Source organism: Lagenorhynchus albirostris, chromosome 3, assembly GCF_949774975.1.
Source record: "Lagenorhynchus albirostris chromosome 3, mLagAlb1.1, whole genome shotgun sequence".
In the NCBI taxonomy this organism is placed as follows: Eukaryota; Metazoa; Chordata; class Mammalia; order Artiodactyla; family Delphinidae; genus Lagenorhynchus; species Lagenorhynchus albirostris.
In genome coordinates this window covers 40,945,501-40,966,296 of record NC_083097.1, presented here as the reverse complement: position 1 = coordinate 40,966,296, position 20,796 = coordinate 40,945,501, and the positions used below count along the sequence as shown (strand labels likewise).

The window sequence follows — 20,796 nt, the reverse complement described above, 5'->3', positions numbered from 1 at the left end:
TCTATCCCAATCCCCAGTTCACAGAACCAGCCTTCCACAGGAAGTGAGGAATGGTGAGAAGGGAGACCTAGGCAAAAAAGAGGAGCAGAGAGGTAGTTGCTGGAATTATCAATAGCAGGAAGAAGAAAACTTTTAGTCTTAGAGATGAGGGCATTCTTAGGTAAAAAGATGGACTTACACAATGCCTTATTTGATTAAGAAATTGAAAATAGGTGATTAACATGGGTTTTATGATGTAATATAATATAGGTCTCTTTTAGCTATTTTATTTCACTATTATCCTTGATTGATATTGGGTAAGAGTGTCTGAAGAACAGAACTGCATTTCTTTTTTAAAAATTTTTATTTTTTGGTCAAGCAGTGCAGCTTGTGGGATCTTAGTTCCCCAACAAGGGATTGAACCCAGGCCCTTGGCAGTGAAAGTGCTGAGTCCTAACCACTGGACTACCAGGGAATTCCCCACATTTCTTAAGTAATAAAATGTGAACTTTTAAAAACTGGGTAAGTTTTCCTGTTTTTTTTAATATTCACCTAGAATATGTGTATAATGAATATCTTGTTTGGCTTGAAGTATTCTAGATTAGTGCTGTCCAACAGAAACAGAGTGTGAACCATACATATGATTTTAAATTATCTAGGAGCAACATTTAAAAAAATGACTAAAAAGAAACAGGTAAGCCTTTAATCATTTTTTTTCCTAGCCCAATACATATGTGAAATATTATCATTTTAATATGTAATCAATATAAAAATTAGATATTTAATGCTTTTTTATACTAAGTCGCTGAAATCCAATGTATATTTTACACTTAACAGCACAACTCAATTCCAACTAAACACATTTCAAGTGCTACACAGCCACGTGTGCCTACCATACTGGACAGTGCACATCTAGATGACTGATTTTTTAAGATCTACCAGCAGCATAGTATTAGAAGAAACACTGGACTTGGAACCTAGAAACTTGGGCCCTATCAGCTGGGAGCTATGTGATGGATACTGGTCTTGTTTTATTAACTTCTCTAGGTCTCAGTATCCTTTAAAAAGAAAAGTTTAGAACAAATAGCATACAGCTTGGAAATAACTCTAAAGTTATGAAATAATCATCTTAAGTACACTGGAATATACTTTAGGGTGCTAACTCTTAAACTAAGGATAAGCTGCAAATTAACTTCACAGAAAAATGTTTACTGGTTGCATTTTACAAACACACTAAAATATAAGAAATTGCTAATCATTCTACTATAATTTTGTTTCTTCAGGTTTCTACTTAGAGGGAATTAACAGTTCTTCTGAAAGATACAACAAGTAGCCAAATTAATTTAAAGTGATTTAAGGAAAAGTTTAAAACATGATCTGGAGAATAATTTATAACATCACTAAATATAATGTTGAATTTACCAATTTTTATTGAGCATATTAAAAGATGAAGACGAATGAGACTGGGTGTTTTCCCTGGTAGGTGCTTATAATTCAGTAAGCAGGGTAAAGTGTTACAGTTTGAGTAAGAGGACTATGCCTTATTAACTAATGATCCCCAGAACCTAGCCACCACTGCTGGCATATGACAGGGTACTCAACATATGTATGACTGAATGCAATACAAAAGAAGTAAAATACAATACCATACTATAAGAGCTGTAAGAAAGGAACAAATCATTGTGGAAGTTAAAAGGAAGAGAGGGCACATCTATTTGGAGGTGGGAGATGGAGGTGGGAAAGGGAAATAAGAAAAGGGATCAGGAAGGAGATAACATTTAAAATGTATTTTGAAGACTAGGTTGGAGCTCACAGGCAGGAAAAAAGAAGAGAAAGGGAACAGAATGAGGAAGAGGTTATAGAAGTTAGAAACTAAAGCAGGCTTGGGGATAAGGGCAGGAAGAAGAGCTGAGGCATAGTAATATAAAGTTAGGTTAGTACTTGAGTGATAATTCAAGTTCTTCACAATATAAGCACTAACTTATCAATTGAGAAAAGTGTGTCTATTAAGCACAGGCCTTTTGAAGTGTCTGAATAAAGAATATTTTGGATTTATAAAAATGTCAGGGAAGAAAGGGTCTCAGTATTGAGGGAATACATATAATTGTTTACATGAGGGGTCGGGCAATATTTTCTGTAAGTGGCCAAGTAGAAAATATTTTTAGACTTTGGGAGCCATAAGGTCTCTATTACAACTATTTAATTCTACTATTATAGCTGAAAAGAGGTCACAGACACTACATGAATGAACATACCTGTGTTCAAATAAAACTTACCCCCTTATAAGTATGTGGCCTTGTTAATGTTATAATATCTCTAAACCCTCGACTTCCTTGAACTGTAAAATGAGAATAACTGTTCTTGCTTCAGAGTTGTAGTGAGAATTTAAATTAGAATGAAAAGCACTTAGCATAGTGACTAGCTCATGACTTGGTGTTTATGAATGTTAGCTTTATGTTATGATGATACCCATTAACTGAGTCTGATATATAGGCATTAAAAATGTTTTCTAGAAAGCAACGGAATCTGTAAATCTTGTTCTTCATTGTACTGATTCTCTACAGTACAATCTTTTGTGTCAAGGGAAATGATGGTCATGACTTTTTTAGAAAACCATTTAAAAGTAAGGGAAATTAGAAAACGAAGGAGGAGATGAAAGGTAGATTGTTTATTTTCAGAACAGTTCCCTTCGTGTACAAATTATCTTTTTTTTGTGTGGTAGTTTTACCCTAACCTCCTATTTCTAGACACTACTGAAAGGCAAACTAATGCTCATAACTGGATTGCCAGATTTTACTATCAACACAGAATTATCTATGTCAACAAAAACAAATGTTTCCTTCTAGAGCATATGATGAATAAGGCACTGGGTTAGACAGTAAAGAAATAAAGATATATATGAGCTGGTTCATGGGCTTGACATCCTTAAGTCTATAGTTTTTTATCATTACTCAATCCAACTTATTTTAAAGATGAAGAAACATGTTTATCAATGGCTATAGTGAAACATGACTGGCTCAAGCTCTCCTGTGGGGCAATTACAGAATGAGAATCCTAGTTTCTAGCCTCTTAATCCAATAGTCTTTCATGTTAGTGCTTCTGAACCATTTCTTTTTATAGCCTTAACCTACCAGAACACTGGTTCACGTAACCTTCAATAGCACTAGCTTACAACAAAATGATGTTTGGTGTGGAGGGGAAGCGGGCATCCGTTTGTATGCCCCCCCCCCACTATGCACCTACCCAAGAGAGCAAAATCAGAATAGAGGGCATGCTGGGCAATTTGGAAAAGATTCTCCACCCCATGATTCTGTACCATTTCAATGGTGTTTGTTTAGACTTGCTGCCACGATAGCTGCAGAAACAGGACTTATCTATTTAAAGACATATAATGCTAAATGTTAAATAAATGAGGAATGAGTAATAATCATTGAGGACTTCCCCAGGAGATGAAAGTGGCTTCAAATTCTTGAGTAGAGGAAAATATTTTAGAAAGTCAATAATTTCACCACATAGCAAGTGTCCATTATATAGGTTTTGTGTTATGTTGCTTTGTTTCCAGTATGTACCTAACTCTTGCTACATTGTAGGTTAGAATTCCTGATCCACTGTTTTTCTGTTTTTGTTTTTTTAATTTTATCTTGGCCGTGCCACATGGCTTGTGGGATCTCAGTTCCCCAACCAGAGACTGAACCCGAGCCACAGCAGTGAAAGTGCCAAATCCTACCACTCAACCACCAGGGAACTCGCCGGGTCCACTGGTAGCTTACAGTTTTATAAGGTAATATCCTCTAAACTTTTTCAAGTTTTACTGTCTATTGACTTTGATAATGGTCCTCAATTTTCATTCTGGTGTTGGGGGTAGAAATCAGAATGGAAAGGCACTCGATTTTAACAGCAGCAGTGGTTAGTTCACACCTGCAAATCACATGGCAACTATAGTCAGGCAGTCCTTGTGCCCACTCAGAGACTAGTCAGCAATAAGAGTTTAATTAGATTTCCTGTCATTAAACTCACAGTACGGACATTTTTGAAGTGTCAGACATGAAATACGGTAGGCTGCAAAGATGAAAAACATTAATAGAACTGTTGCTGATAAGCTATATTACAGTTTAATTTAAAAAAGAGCAATGTAAATGTTAAATCATAATAATATTTTAAAGACTATAACCACTTTGAGAACAAATATGTAATTCAGAAATTTGGAAATTGCCAAGAAAGTATTAATAAGGAATTATACTTAAATCTTTTTTTTAATTTCAAAAGTCTACTACTAAGTAAATAAACTGATATACTATTACATACTTACTTAACTATGTTCTAAGCACTTTAATTAACCCATTCAATCCTCACAACAATTTCCATTGTACTTCCATTTCCTCCTGTACAGAGTCAAACAGCGATCCGACATGGATTCAAACCCAGGCAGTTTGGCTTTAGACTCTTAATCATAAGGTATATAATATGAACTTAGGATGAAAAGAAAATATTTCAGATAATAATAACCTTTACAGTGCTTTCACGTTTATATCAAATGTTAGATAATGCTAATAATGTTTTACACTTATATATTGCCTTATAGTAATAACATACTTAAATGGACAGTATGTCATTCAAATAGATAGCTAAATTAGATACAAATTCGATTTGACCAACTAGGACAACAGAATGCATTAGATACAAATGCACAGTACTGCATTAAAATCCGAGAGAAACAGCAGAAATAACAGATGGAGAGGGAGGTAAGGAACAGGACTAATAGTTACCAAACGTCTATTATGTATCAAGTACTGGATAAGTACACCTTAAGATAAGTACCATTATTTCAACAATGAAGAAACATTAAGTCCATGATGAAATTAATCCAAAATCATGTAGCTTCAAGTGGCATAATAAGGATTAGAATTCAGAATGGTCTGCCTCCAAAGCCTCTTTTCACTACTGTGTTGCATGGCTTAACAGCAGGAAATGAGAAAAAAAGACATTCTGTATTTTTGTTGAAAGCAAGACCAACATAGGCCAATAGTTTTAGGGCTACAGTAGTTTTGAGGTATAATATACTCTGAGGCTGTATTAATATAATTGTAGACATGAGATTATGCTTGGTACTAGGCCCAACATATCAATAAAAGTGGCAAATGTAGACATTTAGGCTTACATGAAATTTTAGAGGAAGTATGATAATGATAACTATTTTCAAATAATTGAAAAGCTATTAGGTAAAGTAACAGACATGAGATTTTGGCTCAAAGTAAGAAAATAATAACCAGATGTCAAAACTGGAATAGGTTGCCTTATGAGATGTTTAATTGGAGTTTAAAAACCTAATGTCAATGATTTTGCAGAGGAATTCATAAGCAAGATAGGAATTAGACAAGTAGTTTTTATTCCCTGTCTCTACTTCAAATTTAGAGCAGTTTGACTTATATGTTACATGTGCATTTTACTTTTAGATCTTTTTTTTTGGAGGGGTATGTTCTCATGTTGTAAAAAACAAAAAAATCTAAAAACCACTGGATTAGATACACTGAGAGATTTCATTCAACTTAATGCCAGTTAGGGATATAGTATCTGATTAAGGTTAAGAACATAAAATCATATCTTGATTTTATTTGTCAAAGCAAAACGAAAACAAACCAAACTTACCATTTTTTTCTGCAAAGGCAATTGCGTCGTCTTTAGTACTGAAAGCTAGAACCATGTTGGACAGTGGATCAGCCCTGTAAGAAACAATTTTTTTCCAGGATTTAACATTAACCTCTGGCTGAAAATTACTTATTTTAAATCATTTCTTTAAAACTGTTAAATGTTTGAATATGTTTTTCTGTGTTAAATTTGATTTTTCTAACATGTATTGTCAAATTAAAAAATTTACAATTGTAGAGATATTCAGCAATCTCAAATAAAATCATTTATTAAACTTAAAAAAAAACTAGAGGAGAATGAGAATCCTCTTAGGTTTTTCTTTAAACCTTACAAATTCATCAAAATGAGAAGGAACATGGCCAAAATGGTGGACTAGGAAGACCCTGAGCTCACCTCTCTCACAGACACACCAAAATTACAACTATTTACACAGCAACTATTGAGAAAAACTGGAATCTAGTGGAAAAGATCTTCTATAACTAAAGATATAAAGAAGGAACCACAATGAGACAGGTGGGAGAGGGAGATCCCTACCCACGGTGGGCTACCCACAAAGAGAAGGATAATTACAATTGTAGAGGTTCTGCCCAAGAAGCAATGGGTCTAAGCCCCACATTGGGCTCCCAAGCCCAGGGATCCTGCACTGGGAAGACGAGCCCCCAGAACGTTTGGCTTTAGCCAATGGGCCTTACTTTCAGGAGACCCAGAGGGCTGTGGGAAGTAGAGACTAACTCTTAAAAGGTACACACAAAATCTCACATACTTTGGGACCCAGGGCAGAAGAGTAATTTGAAGGCAGCCTGGGTCAGACTCACCTGCTTATCTTTGAGAGGCTCCAGAAGAGGCAGGAGGCAACTGTAGCCTGGGGACGTAGAAAACTGGCAACAGCCATTTTGGGGAGCTCATTCTACCACAAGGACAGTGGCAAGTGCCATTCTGGAACACTCCCAATAGCTTATTACCACTGGAACCACAAGGCTGTAGGCACCGATCGTGAGGTGCCTCAGGCCAAGCAATTAACAGGGTGGGAACACAGCTCTACCCACCAGCAGGCAGGCTGCCTTAAGAACTTCTGAGCCCACAGTGGCCCCGGGACACAGCCCTCTCCACCAGAGGGCCCTGCAGCCAGAGACCCCAGGACCACAGCAGACCCTCAGCCTGCCATAGAGGACCCAGCCTACCCACCAACAGGCAGTACCAGCCCTGGGACCCCACAGGCCCTGGCTCTGTGGACCATCAGGACAACACCAGCTCTGAGACACCGTGGATCGTGGATCCCTCACAATCCCTCACCTCCCTCAGCTGTCCTGGTACCACCCAGCAGTGGACAACAGCAGTTCAGCAGGAACCCCCAGGATTCTGTAGCCAGAGATCCCAGGACCCAGCTCTGCCTACCAGTGAGCCGGGACTAGCCCCAGAACCCCTTGGCCTTGGCCCCACTCACCATTCGTTTGACACCAGCTCTAGGACCCCTGGACCCTGCAGCAAGAGACCACAGGACTTAGCTTCATGCAACAGTGGGAGGAAATTAGCCCCGGAACCAGACCCTGTCCACCAGCAGGTGGTCCCAATCCCAGGACCACTGCAGCCCCACAGCCTGCTTTATCCAGGATCCAGCCAACACACCAGGAGGTTGACACCAGAACTGAGACATCTTGGACTACTAAACCAGCTGACCTGGAGTCCAGCGCTACACACCATGAGGCCAGCACTAGTGTTAGGACACCACAGACCCCACAGCCAGCCATGTCAGGAAATGACCCCACCGACCAGTAGGCTGACACTAGATCCAGGAACCCAGCTCTGCCAACTAGGGAGCCAGCACTAGCCCTGTGACACCCTGGGTTTCTGCAGCCAGCCTCCTCCACACGAGGTAAGGCCTAGCAAACAACTGGACCAGGGGCCAGCCACATCTATCTGACTGCCCACAGTAGTCAACCTGCCACAACAGAAGGACCCATTCAGCCCACACAAGCGGCACCCTTAGCGCATATAGCTTTGGTGACAAGAGGGGAGTGTGCTGCTAGGACACATAGGACATCTACAAAAGGCCACTTCTTGAATGTTGGGAAACAAAACTAACCTGCCAGATACATAGAAACAAAAAGGGCAAATCAGGCAAAATGAGGCAAGAAAATCAGTTCCAAACGAGGGAACCAGATAAAACACCAGAAGAACTAAGTGAAGTGGAGATACCCAATAAAGTGTTAAAAGTAATGATTGTAAAGATCAAAAAAATCAGGATAAAAATGGATGACACACTGAGAAGTTTAACAAAAAGAAGATATAAAGAAGAACAAAACAGAGTTGAAGAATACAGTAACTGAAATAAAAAGTATACTAGAAGGAATCAACAGATTATGCAGAGGAATGAGTAAGTGAGCTGGAAGTCAGGAGTAGTGGAAGTCACTGAAGCTAAAAAAAAAAAAGAAAAAAAAAAGAAAAGAATAAAAAGAAATGAGGACAGATTAAGAGACCTCCGGGACAACATCAAGCATACGAACATTTGCATTATAGGGGTCCCAGAAGAAGAAAGGAGAAAAAAACGGGTAGAGAACATATTTGAAAACATAATAGTTGAAATCTCTAACCTGGGAAAAAGAAACAGACATCCAGGTCCAGGAAGCACAGCAAGTCCCAAATAAGATCACCCCAAAGAGGACCAGAGCAAGACACATTGTAATTAAAATGGCAAAAATTAAAGATAGAGAATATTAAAAATTAAGAGGGAAAAGCAACAAGTTACTTACAAGGCTACCAGCTGACTTCTCAGTGGTAACTCTGCAGGCCAGAAGGGAATGGCATAATATATTTTAAATAATACAAGTAAAAAAACCTACAAACAAAAATACTCTACCCAGCAAGGCTTTCATTCAGATTTGGTGGAGAAATCAAAAGTTTTACAGACAAGCAAAAGCTAAGAGATCAGCACCATCAAATCAGCTTTACAGGAAATGTTAAAGGTAGTAAATCAACCATGTAGAAAGCTACTTGGAAGATTAAAAGTCAAAAGTAGTAAAATCATATATGTCCTCATAAGCAGTTAAAAGATACATATAACAAAGATGTAAAATATGATGTCAAAAACTGTATTCTTAGGGGGAAGGGAGTAAAAATACAGGGTTGTTCAAATGAGTTTGAAATTAAGAAAGCAACTTAAAATAATCACACACAAACATATAAATTGTTATATATAAACCTAATGGTAACCACAAACCAAAAATCTATAATAATACACAAAAAAGAGAAAGTAATCCAAATATAACACTAAAGATAGTCATCAAATCCCAAGGGAAGAGAACAAAATAAAAAGGAACAAAAACTATGAAACAACCCAAAACAATTAACAAAATGGCAAAAAGTATATACCTATCAATAATTACTTTAAATGTAAATGCTCCCTCCAATCAAAAGACACAGAGTAGCTGAATGGATATAAAAACAAGCCTCATATATATGCTGCCTACAGGAGACTCACTTTGGACCTAAAGACACACTGAAAGTAAGGTGATGGAAAAAGGTACTCTTTGAAAATGGAAATGAAAAGAAAGCTGGGGTAGCAATACTTATATTAAAGCAAAAACGACAAAACAGAGTTTAAAACAAAGACTGCAACAAGAGACAGAGAAGGACATTACATAATGATCAAGGCATCAATCCAAGAAGGAAATATAACAATTGTAAATATATATGCACCCAACATAGGAGCACCTAAATACATAAGCAAAATTAACAGACATAAAGGAAGAAATTGACAGTAACACAATAATAGAAGGGGACTTTAACACTCCTTCTATCAATGAACAGATCATCCAGACAGAAAATCAATAAGGAAACACTGGCCTTAAATGACAAGACAAACGGCCTTAAAAGTTATACATTTGTATAAATATAAATACACACACACACACACACACACACACACACACACACACACACACACAACAACATTCCAAACACAAGCAACAGAATACAAATTCTTCTCAAGTGCACATGGAACATTCTCCAGAATAGATCACAGGCTAGGCCACAAAACAAGTCTCAACTCAGTAAACTTCAGAAAACTGAAATCATATCAGTCATCTTTTCCAACCAAAACACTATGAGACTAGAAATTAACTACAAGAAAAAAGCTGCAGGGCTTCCCTAGTGGCGCAGTGGTTGAGAGTCCCCCTGCCGATGCAGGGGACACGGGTTCGTGCCCCGGTCTGGGAAGATCCCACATGCCGCGGAGCGGCTAGGCCTGTGAGCCATGGCCGCTGAGCCTGCGCATCCGGAGCCTGTGCTCCGCAACGGGAGAGGCCACAACAGTGAGAGGCCCGTGTAACACACACACACACAAAAGCTGCAAAAAAACAAACACATGGAGGTTAAACAATATGCTACTAAACAACAATGATCCAAAATCTACAGGATGCAGCAAAAGCCACTCCAAGAGATAAGTTTAAGGTGATACAAGCCAAACTCAGGAAACAAGAAAAATCTCAACAACCTCACCTTATACCTAAAGGAACTAGAAAAAGAACAAATAAAACCCAATGTTAGTAGAGGAAAGAAATCATAAAGATGATAGCAGAAATAAATGACAGAAACTAAAAAAAAATACAGAAGATCAACAAAACTAAGCTGATTCTTTGAAAAGATAAACAGAACTGATAAACCTTTAGCCAGACTCAGCAAGAAACAAAGAGGGCCCAAATCAACAAAATTAGAAATGAAAAAGGAGAAGTTACAGGCTGCACCAGAGAAACACAAGGAATCATAAGAGATTACTATGAACAACTATATGCCAATAAAATGGACAATCTAGAAGAAACAAATTCCTAGAAATGTACACTCTCCTAAGACTGAACCAGAAAGATACAGAAAATATAAACAGACCAATTACCAGTGATGAAATTGAATCAGTAATTTTAAAACTCCCAACAAAAGGAAGCCCAGGACCAGATGGCTTCATAGTTTAATTCTACCGAACATTTAGAGAAGTTAACACTTACCCTTGTCAAACTATTTCAAAAAATTGCAGAGGGAAGAGCACTTCTGAACTCATTCTACAAGGTCAGCATCTTCCTGATACCAAAACTAGACAAAGATATCACACACAAAAAAGGAAACTACAGGCCAATATCACTGATGAACAGATGTAAAAATCTTCAACAAAATAATGGCAAACCAAATTCAACAACACATTAAAAGGTTCATCTACCATGATCAAATGGGATTTTTCCCAGTGATGCAAGGATGATTTAATATCTGCAAATCAATCAATGTGATACACCACATTAACAAACTGAAGAATAAGAACCATATGATCATTTCAATAGATGCAGAAAAAGCTTCTGATAAAATCCAACATCCATTTATGTTAAAAACTCTCCACAAAGTGGGTTCAGAGGGAACACACCTCAACATAGTAAAGGCCACATATGATAAGCCCAGAGCTAACATTACAGTCAATGGTGAAAAGCTGAAAGTATTCCCTCTAAGATCAGCAACAAGTCAAGGATGCCCCCTCTCACCACCTGTATTCAATATAGTACTGAAACTCCTAGCTATAGCAATCAGACAAGAAGGAATAAAAGGAATTCAAAGTGAAAAAAGAAGTAAAACTTTCACTGTTTTGCAGATGACATGATACCATATACAGAAAATCCTAAAGACATCACCAAAAAACTACAAGAGCTCATTAATGAATTTGGTAAACTTGCAGGATACAAAATTAATATACAGAAATCTGTTGCATTTCTATACACTAATTATCAGAAAGGGAAATTAAGAAAAAAACCCATTTACTATTGCATCAAAAAGAATAAAATACCTAGGTATAAATCTAACAAAAGAGGTTAAAAAACCTGGACTTGAAAAACTGTAAGACTCTGATGAAAGAAACTGAAGACGACACAAACAGATGGAAAGATATACCATGTTTATGGACTGGAAGAATTAATATTGTTAAAATGATCATACTACTCAAGGCAATGTGCAGACTCAATGTAATCACTATTAAAATACCAATGGCATTTTCACAAAACTAGAACAGATAATTCTAAAATCTGTATGGAAACACAAAAGATCCTAAATAGCCAAAGCAATCTTGAGAAAGAACAGAGCTGGAGGTATCATGCTCTCTGACTTCAGATTTTTCTACAAAGCTACAGTAATCAAAACAGTATGGTACTGACATAAAAACAGACACATAGATCAATGGAACAGACTACAGAACCCTGAAATAAACCCCATGCACTAATGGCCAATCAATCTATGACAAATGAGGTAAGAGTATACAATGGAGAAAAAAAACAGTCTTTTCAACAAATGGTGCCAGGAAAACTGGACAGCTACATGTAAAAGAATGGGATTAGAACATTTCCTCACACCATATATAAAAATAAACTCAAAATAGATTAAAGACCTGAATGTAAGACGAGGAGCCATAAAACTAGCAGAAAACATCGACAGAACACTCTTTGACATAATTCATAGCAATACTCTTTTAGATCTGTCTCCTAGGGCAAAGGAAACAAAAGCAAAAGTAAACCAATGGTACCTAATCAGATTAAAAGCTTTTGCACAGGGCTTCCCTGGTGGCGTAGTGGTTGAGAGTCCGCCTGCCGATGCAGGGGACACGGGTTCGTGCTCCGGTCCGGGAGGATCCCACATGCCGCGGAGCGGCTGGGCCCGTGAGCCATGGCTGCTGAGCCTGCGCGTCCAGAGCCTGTGCTCTGCAACGGGAGAGGCCATGACAGTGAGAGGCCCGCATACCACACACACAAAAAAAAAAAGCTTTTGCACAGCAAAGAAGTAAAAAAAAAACACTGACAAAATGAAAAGATAACCTACTGAATAGAAGAAAATATTTGCAAATGATATGCCTGATATATCTAAAATAAACAGCTCATACAACTCAATATCAAAAAAACAAACAACCTATCAAAAATATACAGAAGACCTGAATAGATATTTTTCCAAAGACATACATATAGATGGCCAATAGCCACATGAAAAGATGTTAAATATTCCTAATTATTACAGAAATGTAAATCAACACCACAGTGTGATATCACCTCATACCTGTCAGAATGGCTGTCATCAAAAGGCCACAATAACAAACATTAGCAGGGATGTGGAGAAAAGGGAACCCTTGTGCACTGATGGTGGGATTGTAAATTGGTGCAGTCACTACTGAAAACAGTATGGAGGTTCTTCAAAAAAACTAAAAACACAACTACCATATGACCCAGCAATTCCACTTCTGGGCATATATCCAGAAAAAAACAAAAACACTAATATGAAAAGATACATGCACCCCAAAGTCCACAGCAGCATTATTTATAGTTGCCAAGATATGGAAGCAACCTAAATGTCCATCAACAGACGAATGGATAAAGATGATGTGGTATTCATATGCAATGGAATACTACTCAGCCACAAAAAAAGAATGAAATTTTGCCGTTTACAACAACATGGATAGACCCAGAGGGTATTATGCTTAGTGAAATAAATCAGACAGAGAAAGACAAATACATATTTATGTTATCCCTTATATGTGGAATCTAAAAAAATAAAACAAATGAATAAATATAACAAAACAGAAACAGACTCATAGACAACAAACTAGTGGTTCCCAGTGCGGAGAGGGAAGAGGGAGTAAGATAGAGGTAGAGGAGTAAGAGGTACAAGCTACTATGTACTAAATATATAAGCTGCAAGGATATATTGTAGGGACTTCCCTGGTGGTCCAGTGGTTAAGAATCCACCTGCCAATACAGGGGACATGGGTTGGATCCCTGGTCCAGGAAGATCCCACAGGCCGCAGAGCAACTAAGCCTGTGCACCACAACTACTGAGCCTGTGCTCTAGAGCCCACGAGCTGCAACTACTGAGCCCATGCACCACAACTACTGAAGCCCACAAGCTCTAGAGCCCACACGCTGCAACTACTGAGCCTGCATGCTGCAACTACTGAAGCCCACGTGCCTAGAGTCTGTGCTCTGCAGCAAGAGAAGCCACAGCAATGAGAAGCCTGCACACTGCAAGGAAGAATAGCCCCCACTCACCACAACTAGAGAAAGCACCCTCACAGGTACAAAGACCTAGCACCACCATAAATAAATAAATACATACCTACATACACACATACATAATTTTAAAAAAGGATATATTGTAGAGCACTGGAATAGCCAATATTTTATAATAACTTTAAATGGAGTATAAGCTGTAAAATTTTGAATCACTATGCTGTACACCTGAAACTAACAGAATATTGTACATCAACTATACCTCAATTTAAAAAATTTAGTATCAAGAAAACTGCTGAGTACAACAGTTACTACTAATATCATTACTGCCTCCCTGCCCCAAATAGATGGCAACACCACCTACTCTTCTTGATGAACCTTCATCATTATGGAGAATACTCTTTAGAATACATCATACTGACAATACTGTTTTCAGCTTTCGGCCACTTTAAAAAAATAATGCTCTAAGATCTGACATCTAATTGAGTTCTTCAAACTAGGATAGTGGTAATGTTTACAAATCTACATAGACTCTTTACAAAACAACCATATAATTTCAGAAATGTCACTTCTACTAGCATGTTTATTAAAAGACTGTTTTGCTACAAATATTTATTTTGAATCTCTAAGCCAAGTATAGCATTCATTCTGTGAAACATCGTTTAGATACATGGAATAAAAACTATAGAAAAGAAGGTTCAGGAAGTAATTTGGAGAGTGTAAAGATATGAGATATACACAGAAGAGAATATATGGGAAATAGCACTCACTGAAGATTCACAACTTGTACAAAATGGTTACTATTCTGGGACTCCCGTAAGATCCCTATATGCCAGATCAACCTTCCTAAGTTCAATTCCCAAATTCACTGTCCAACTCAAAAACTTTGAAAAACTGGAACCACAGTGGACTTGATCCAAGTTTATACAATTTTTCCCCTAAAGGTGCTCTCTAGTTCAGACAGCTAGGAGCATCAAGCACTCAAGCAGAAAGCCCGTCTTGTAAGCACAAGAAGTCTGGAGATGGAATTTAGTATATTCCCAGAGAAGCTGGAAATTTAGGAGCAAAAACAGTAAAAAGGAGGAATCTCCAGAACAGAGAACTTTTGAATTGCACATGAATGGACAAGGCTTTAAAACAATAGCTGAGAAGGCTGAGAGAACCCAACAGAGATTTCAGCAGCTGTCCACTTGCTACAGTGGAGACTGAGTTTGGAGTTCCACAGAGTTAGAAGGAGTTAGTAAACACCTTGTGCTTTCCATCAAAACCTCAGAAAGGCCATGCCTTTTTATTTTTCCAGATTATGTTCCAGGATTAAGAAGAGGGGTAAAACTGCAACAGACCTACCCTAATAAAGCATAAAATATATCTTCCACAAGTTCAAGGTTTTCTATCAGTAATTTAACTGTCATTAACTATATAAGCATAAGGGATGGAGAATTAATAGATTGTTGATATTTCTTAATATAAATTGGTTTATTAACTGATAATTAATGTTTCAGGGATTAATTAGCATATTATTAGTATGAAGTCATACATTCACCAAAAGATATGTACAATAATTTTCATTTTAGTATTATGTATAATAACCCCAAATGAAAACTACCCGATGCCATCAATAGACAGTGCAATGGATGAACCTTGTGTATAGATGAACACATTAAAAGATCATGTGACTTATTTAAAAATGAGTAATCTTAACATTTCAACCATTGGGCATAGACGAAGTTATTCCTTATAAATTTCTTTAGTCTCTATGAGTGTGTGATTTACAACAACACTCCATATATTACATGAAACATAAAATCTAAAGATACCAAAACACCTGAAAAACCGTGCCTATGTATCATTCTGCCAAATAAAATATAATTCTATTTAAACTGCAACATGGCAGATATTTTAAACAAAAATTCTCCCAGGTACATCATCAGGAAAAGATGTTAAGTGTCATACTTTTCTAAAATGAGACATAATTTAAACTGATAACTACCTTCAACTGGAGACTGAACAAATACAATGTTCCAGTAGTCTCAGTAAGAAAGATAATATTCTTGAATATCTAGCTATTTTCTCTAGTAGCAGCTTCTTTCATTCAACTAGAGGCAGTCCTGCTCTTTAACATTTGGGCCTTATCCACCATAGAGATTCAGGTCACTGATTTCATTAGTGCCACAGAATTTATGACTACTTTATTCCAATGCCTGTAAACTTATTAATCACAAGTTCTCACTCAGGAACTTACAAGTTTCCCTCAAAACAGCCAATTTCTAAACTTATCTAATCTCTTCTTATAAATAACAAAAAAAATACTTTATAAGTTTTATTTTATAAACAAGTAAAAGTGTCACTAAATTATTAACACTATTCATACAGTGTATCTTAAACTAATATATATAGCTTGGGGACCATGCTAAGAGTGCTCACAATGTCAGCCATTTTTATCCAATAAATAATACTCTGAAAAAGACTGTTTTTATGGTTTATTTTGCTGGGCCACACTTATATGAACATTATATATATGTTATATATATGTAATATATACATCTATATCATTGACCATAGTGATATCTACACAAATTATCTCAAAAGGTATTGTCATAAAGCATCCTGGGGACTTTCCTGGTGGCACAGTGGTTAAGAATCTGCCTGCCAATGAAGCGGACACGGGTTCAAGCCCTAGTCCGGGAAGATCCCACATGCCACGGAGCAACTAAGCCCATGCGCCACAACTACTGAGCCTGTGCTCTAGAGCCCATGAGCCACAACTACTGAGCCCACGTGCTGCAACTACTGAAGCCCATGCACCTAGAGCCCGTGCTCCACAGCAAGAGAAGCCACCCCAATAAGCAGCATGCGCACCACAATGAAGAGTAGACCCCGCTCGCCGCAACTAGAGAAAACCTGTGTGCAGCAACGAGGACCCAACACAGCCAAAAATAATTAAAAAAAAAAAAAAGCATTCTGTACACAGAAGAGTCTGAAAATCAGTGTATTTAAAAGGAAAACCTACACAGAAAAACAGAGCTGAGAATATTCAAATAAACCAAAGTACTCACGTTGATGCCCAACCCATCAAAGGATTTTCCCATCTCTCTCTGGTATCAAACTCCATCTTCCATTTCTTCGTGTTGTTTACTCCAGACTGCATGTTATTGCGAGCAGGAACAAAGATCCTGACTTTTCTAGTTTTGATATGCTCTTCTGGAATACCAGTTAAAGCAGTAATATCCTACAGAAAAACAAGCAAACGTGTTTCTAACAGCCCACATACACTCTAATGTGTTTTTGTTGCTTTTTGTATCTTGCAATTCTATTCGTACTTATTTATAAATTTTTTTAAGCTTTCTGACTTAATTCACTACTTTGTTATTTTACCATGTAAACTGCTATTTTGATATTTGGAAAAGATATACTGGGGGAGTGTTAGGGTACAGTGGGGAAGGGTTCATAAAAAAAAATTAGGTCCCTTCTGTACAACAAAGCACTGGTAATTTCTGAAGATTTTGCTGGTAGAAAAGCCTGTATACAATAGACTGTTACTTCATAAGCAAGTAATTACCTGCTAATTAGTTAGCAGAGAAAGAATGTAAAGGGATATTAAAAATAATGAAATATAAAAAGTGACTAAATTTTAAATAGAAAAATCTATTACCAATGGTTTCTATGTCAAATTGCTTACAACAAGGCATTCCCTTCAGAGGAAGGCCTGACCCTGTTTGTAAACAATTAAAATCAATTAACAACTTTAACTAGCATTTTGATTTATCTCCCTTTGGTGAAACCTATTGAAGAGAAAATGATATCAGATAGATGTCAAATCTATTCTGCAAAGCAGAGCCAAAAAATCTGCACAATTTTTGCAGAAACATGAGATGAAAACAATGGTAACTTTCTTGACTCTTTTTCTTTATTTCTATCCAGTAACAAATGCTCAACTGATGAATGTATACAATTTTGATGCCCTAGATTAGATATATTTATCAATTTATAATAGCAATCAGGACGCAAAATAACAAAGTAATTCAGAATTTAAGTTTCCATTTAGTAATGGTAAAATACTTTATCAACATAAGAACATAGTAGGGTCAACTATATTATTCTTATAAATGAAGCATTTTAAAATCATGGTTCACTTACTAAGGTAAATTTTAACTGGTTAAAAACAACAGGTTTAACCTGGAAATGAGTATACCAAACTTGTGAAAACTAGAAAATATAGCCCATTTTGTCAATTTTAATTTCACTGTAATATGTCCTCTAATGAAGGCTAATGTTTATTTGTGGTTCCACTCTAATCAATGCTTTGGACCAAAGAATTAGTATAAGTAAGTACTTAGTTGCAATATGTACTGTGAAAAAACTAAATGTATTTCTGACTGGACTAGGCTTTCTACCCACAGATTAAAGAACAAATTCTTTAGTTATTTTAGCTGGCAACTATACCTTTCCACCTGTACCAATAATTAGGTGTGGTTACTTTGTCACAGCCTGTCTGTTTGGAGAAACTATTGAAATGATCCATACAAATATTTACACAAAAAAGTACTTCTAGTATATGCCTACATTTTTTAAAAGTTTCTTTGCTTATAGGATAAAATAAAAACAAAACAAGTACAACTGGTACATAATTTTTAAAGACATGAATATAACTTTTAATTAGTAACTTCTAATTGTCAAGTTAAACCTCAAAGAAAAGTAATTTCAGGTATTATTATATTTAATGACTTTCTAAAGCATATTCTTCTACTCAAGAGCTTGAAAGAGACTCAGCTCCTGGGAAGTCCTTAGTGTTTATTTCCCCCTTTGAATTCACTACAGTATTTGTAATCTTTCATATTAACTTATTATTTAATACTATATATCTTCATATTAATATGTCCTATTTCTTCAGTTATAGTCGAAGCAAAGTATAAACAAACAATATAAGTGTATTACAAAATTATGGGGTGAGGCATCCTTGTCAAACTCCATAGCAACCCCTCCATTCTGAGCTGAGATCATAAAAACTGGAGCTGTAAGTTAGCTATTCTTTTAATTAAGACTTATAGAAAAGGAAATATATTAATCTCTTAATACCAGTTACCTCAGAAAGATAAGATCATGGGAAACAGACTTACTTTTTCTTAATAAATGTCTATATTATGTGCATATGCCAAAGTAATTTGAAAACCAATAAAGCTTTAATAAAATGGAAAGAGTATCTCTTGATTTGTACTATCAAAGCAGAAAGGGATAGAATGATTTTTTAACGATGGAAAACCTCTTTAAAATCAGTGGCTACAAAATATTGCTAAGCTCCTAGCTGCCAGTGCTTCCATGCCCCCTCAAATTACGGCAATTATTTACTGATATCTTCCCCCAATAAAGCTGGCATTTGAACAAATGAGTTTCCAAATTTTGAAGCCCAAGTTGTTCTGACATAGAATCCCTGTCTTTGCCTGCAGAAGACATGTAAGGTACTGCAGCCGAGTTGAACTGCTGCCAAAGACAGAATAAAAAGGCTTGGCATCTCTCACATACTTGACACCTAAAGGGCACAGAAGCTCTAAAATTCCTAGTCCCTCTAGGCACACTCTCAGTCTAGACAAACTGATTTCTCACACTTTTTAAATGCATCACAACACTCTATTGTTATCATTTCATCCACACAGCTTCAGCTAGTGACAGAAGAACATGTCCTTTAAGCGACATTTCAATGGGCTAAAGCTCCCATTCCAAGATTCCATTAAAACAATGTAATACTTGAAAAGAACTATGAGGCACTATGTTGAACTTTTTACTTGTGTCTTCAATGCTTTGCTTTCCTCAAAGTTGTCACTCACCTACCTGTGACTCAACTTTTGAAAATAAATAAATAAATAAATAATCTGCAAACTACTTAAACTATATTGAACTAATGATATTCTCTCTAGATTTCTACTTCTCTATTGCAATATGGATCATCTGTGATTATTTAAAAAACCCATTTACAAAAGATAGAAGTGCTCTGAAGATGCCCATGTTGCCTTTTACAGATTTCTCATTTGATTGGTAAAATAGGCAATTTATAAATAATAATTCATAAATTTTCTATGATTACAAAAAAGTTAAATCACGTAAGATACAAGAAGCCTTCAAGTTGGCATCTGAAGAACCTCAAGACTCACCAGTTATTATCTATAAATTCTAAAAAAACAAGTAACCCTATAGATAATATATACAGACTTACTGAATTTTAAAACTTAGTTTTAAACAGTTGGGTCAAGCCTGAAACCTATATTTATATTATTAAAGAATGTCACTATCTCAATCAAGTTTTGGAAACAATCTTATGTACAATAAGCTATTTTTAAGAAATAGTAACTAATTAGCTCATCATGATTCACAGATTAAAGGGCATTCAAATTTAAAAATTTGCCACTGAGAAGAAGCATATCATAAGTTCCAAAGTTCTACTCTTTCAGTACCATCTCTTCCACAATTTAAATTCTAGAAGAGCTGATAGCTGACCTTCCATTTCACAAGTCTAGTTTAGTTAAATGGAAGAGGAATTTAAAAAATCATTAAGAAAGTATATGCCAGTATATGTAAATGAACTTTATTTTTTCAAACACCAATTTCCATTATAAAATATTAGTTTTCCATACAAAAACTGTATGACTCGGTTATCAACTGTCCCCATTTATCTTGTGTGAATTCAACTTTTTTTTTTTTTTTAAACAAAGGAAGCAGGGAACAAGCAATGGGAAGTTGGTGTCAAAATGCAGAAAAACCTCCCAGCAAGCTTCTTGCAACCACCCAGGATTTAGAGTCTTGCTGGCCGCTCTCTTTTCAATACCAGAATTTCACACATTTCAATGACTATTATGACTTCAAAGAATCAAATTTTCATCATTGTCCGTCATCTGCCAGTTGATTTGTATAAAGGAGTTCTTCTGCATGCATTCCAAACAAAAGCCTCCTTACTTTTGTGGCTATATATCAAGTTTAAAAGTTTTGTTTGTGACAGTTGTGTCTTTGGTAAATTAGGGTAACACTGAAGGAGTGCAGCTGCTCTGCAGGAACCTCCTTTTTGGCACCATTTCACTTAAATAAAAACTGAATAATTAGCTTCTGCCTTTATTAAACCACAAAAATGCCACTGGCCTTAGTAATTACTTCCGGTTGCCCCACC

General features: G+C 36.5%; 1 protein-coding gene across 4 annotated transcripts in view; it reads right to left on the bottom strand.

Moving 5' to 3' along the window:
• The window catches only part of NDUFS4 (NADH:ubiquinone oxidoreductase subunit S4), a 123,207-nt gene that overhangs the window by 20,284 nt on the left and 82,127 nt on the right, over positions 1-20,796 (bottom strand). For 2 of the 4 annotated variants that reach the window (XM_060142946.1, XM_060142945.1), the window contains exons 3-5: positions 16,700-16,872; positions 5,626-5,699; positions 3,997-4,038 (exon numbers count right to left, since the gene is read on the bottom strand). In XM_060142946.1, the coding sequence (XP_059998929.1) occupies positions 3,997-4,038; positions 5,626-5,699; positions 16,700-16,872 (289 nt within the window). Of the gene's footprint in view, positions 1-3,996; positions 4,039-4,288; positions 4,449-5,625; positions 5,700-16,699; positions 16,873-20,796 lie in introns of all 4 variants that reach the window. The other 2 variants (XR_009539475.1, XM_060142943.1) reach the window with 2 other exon arrangements.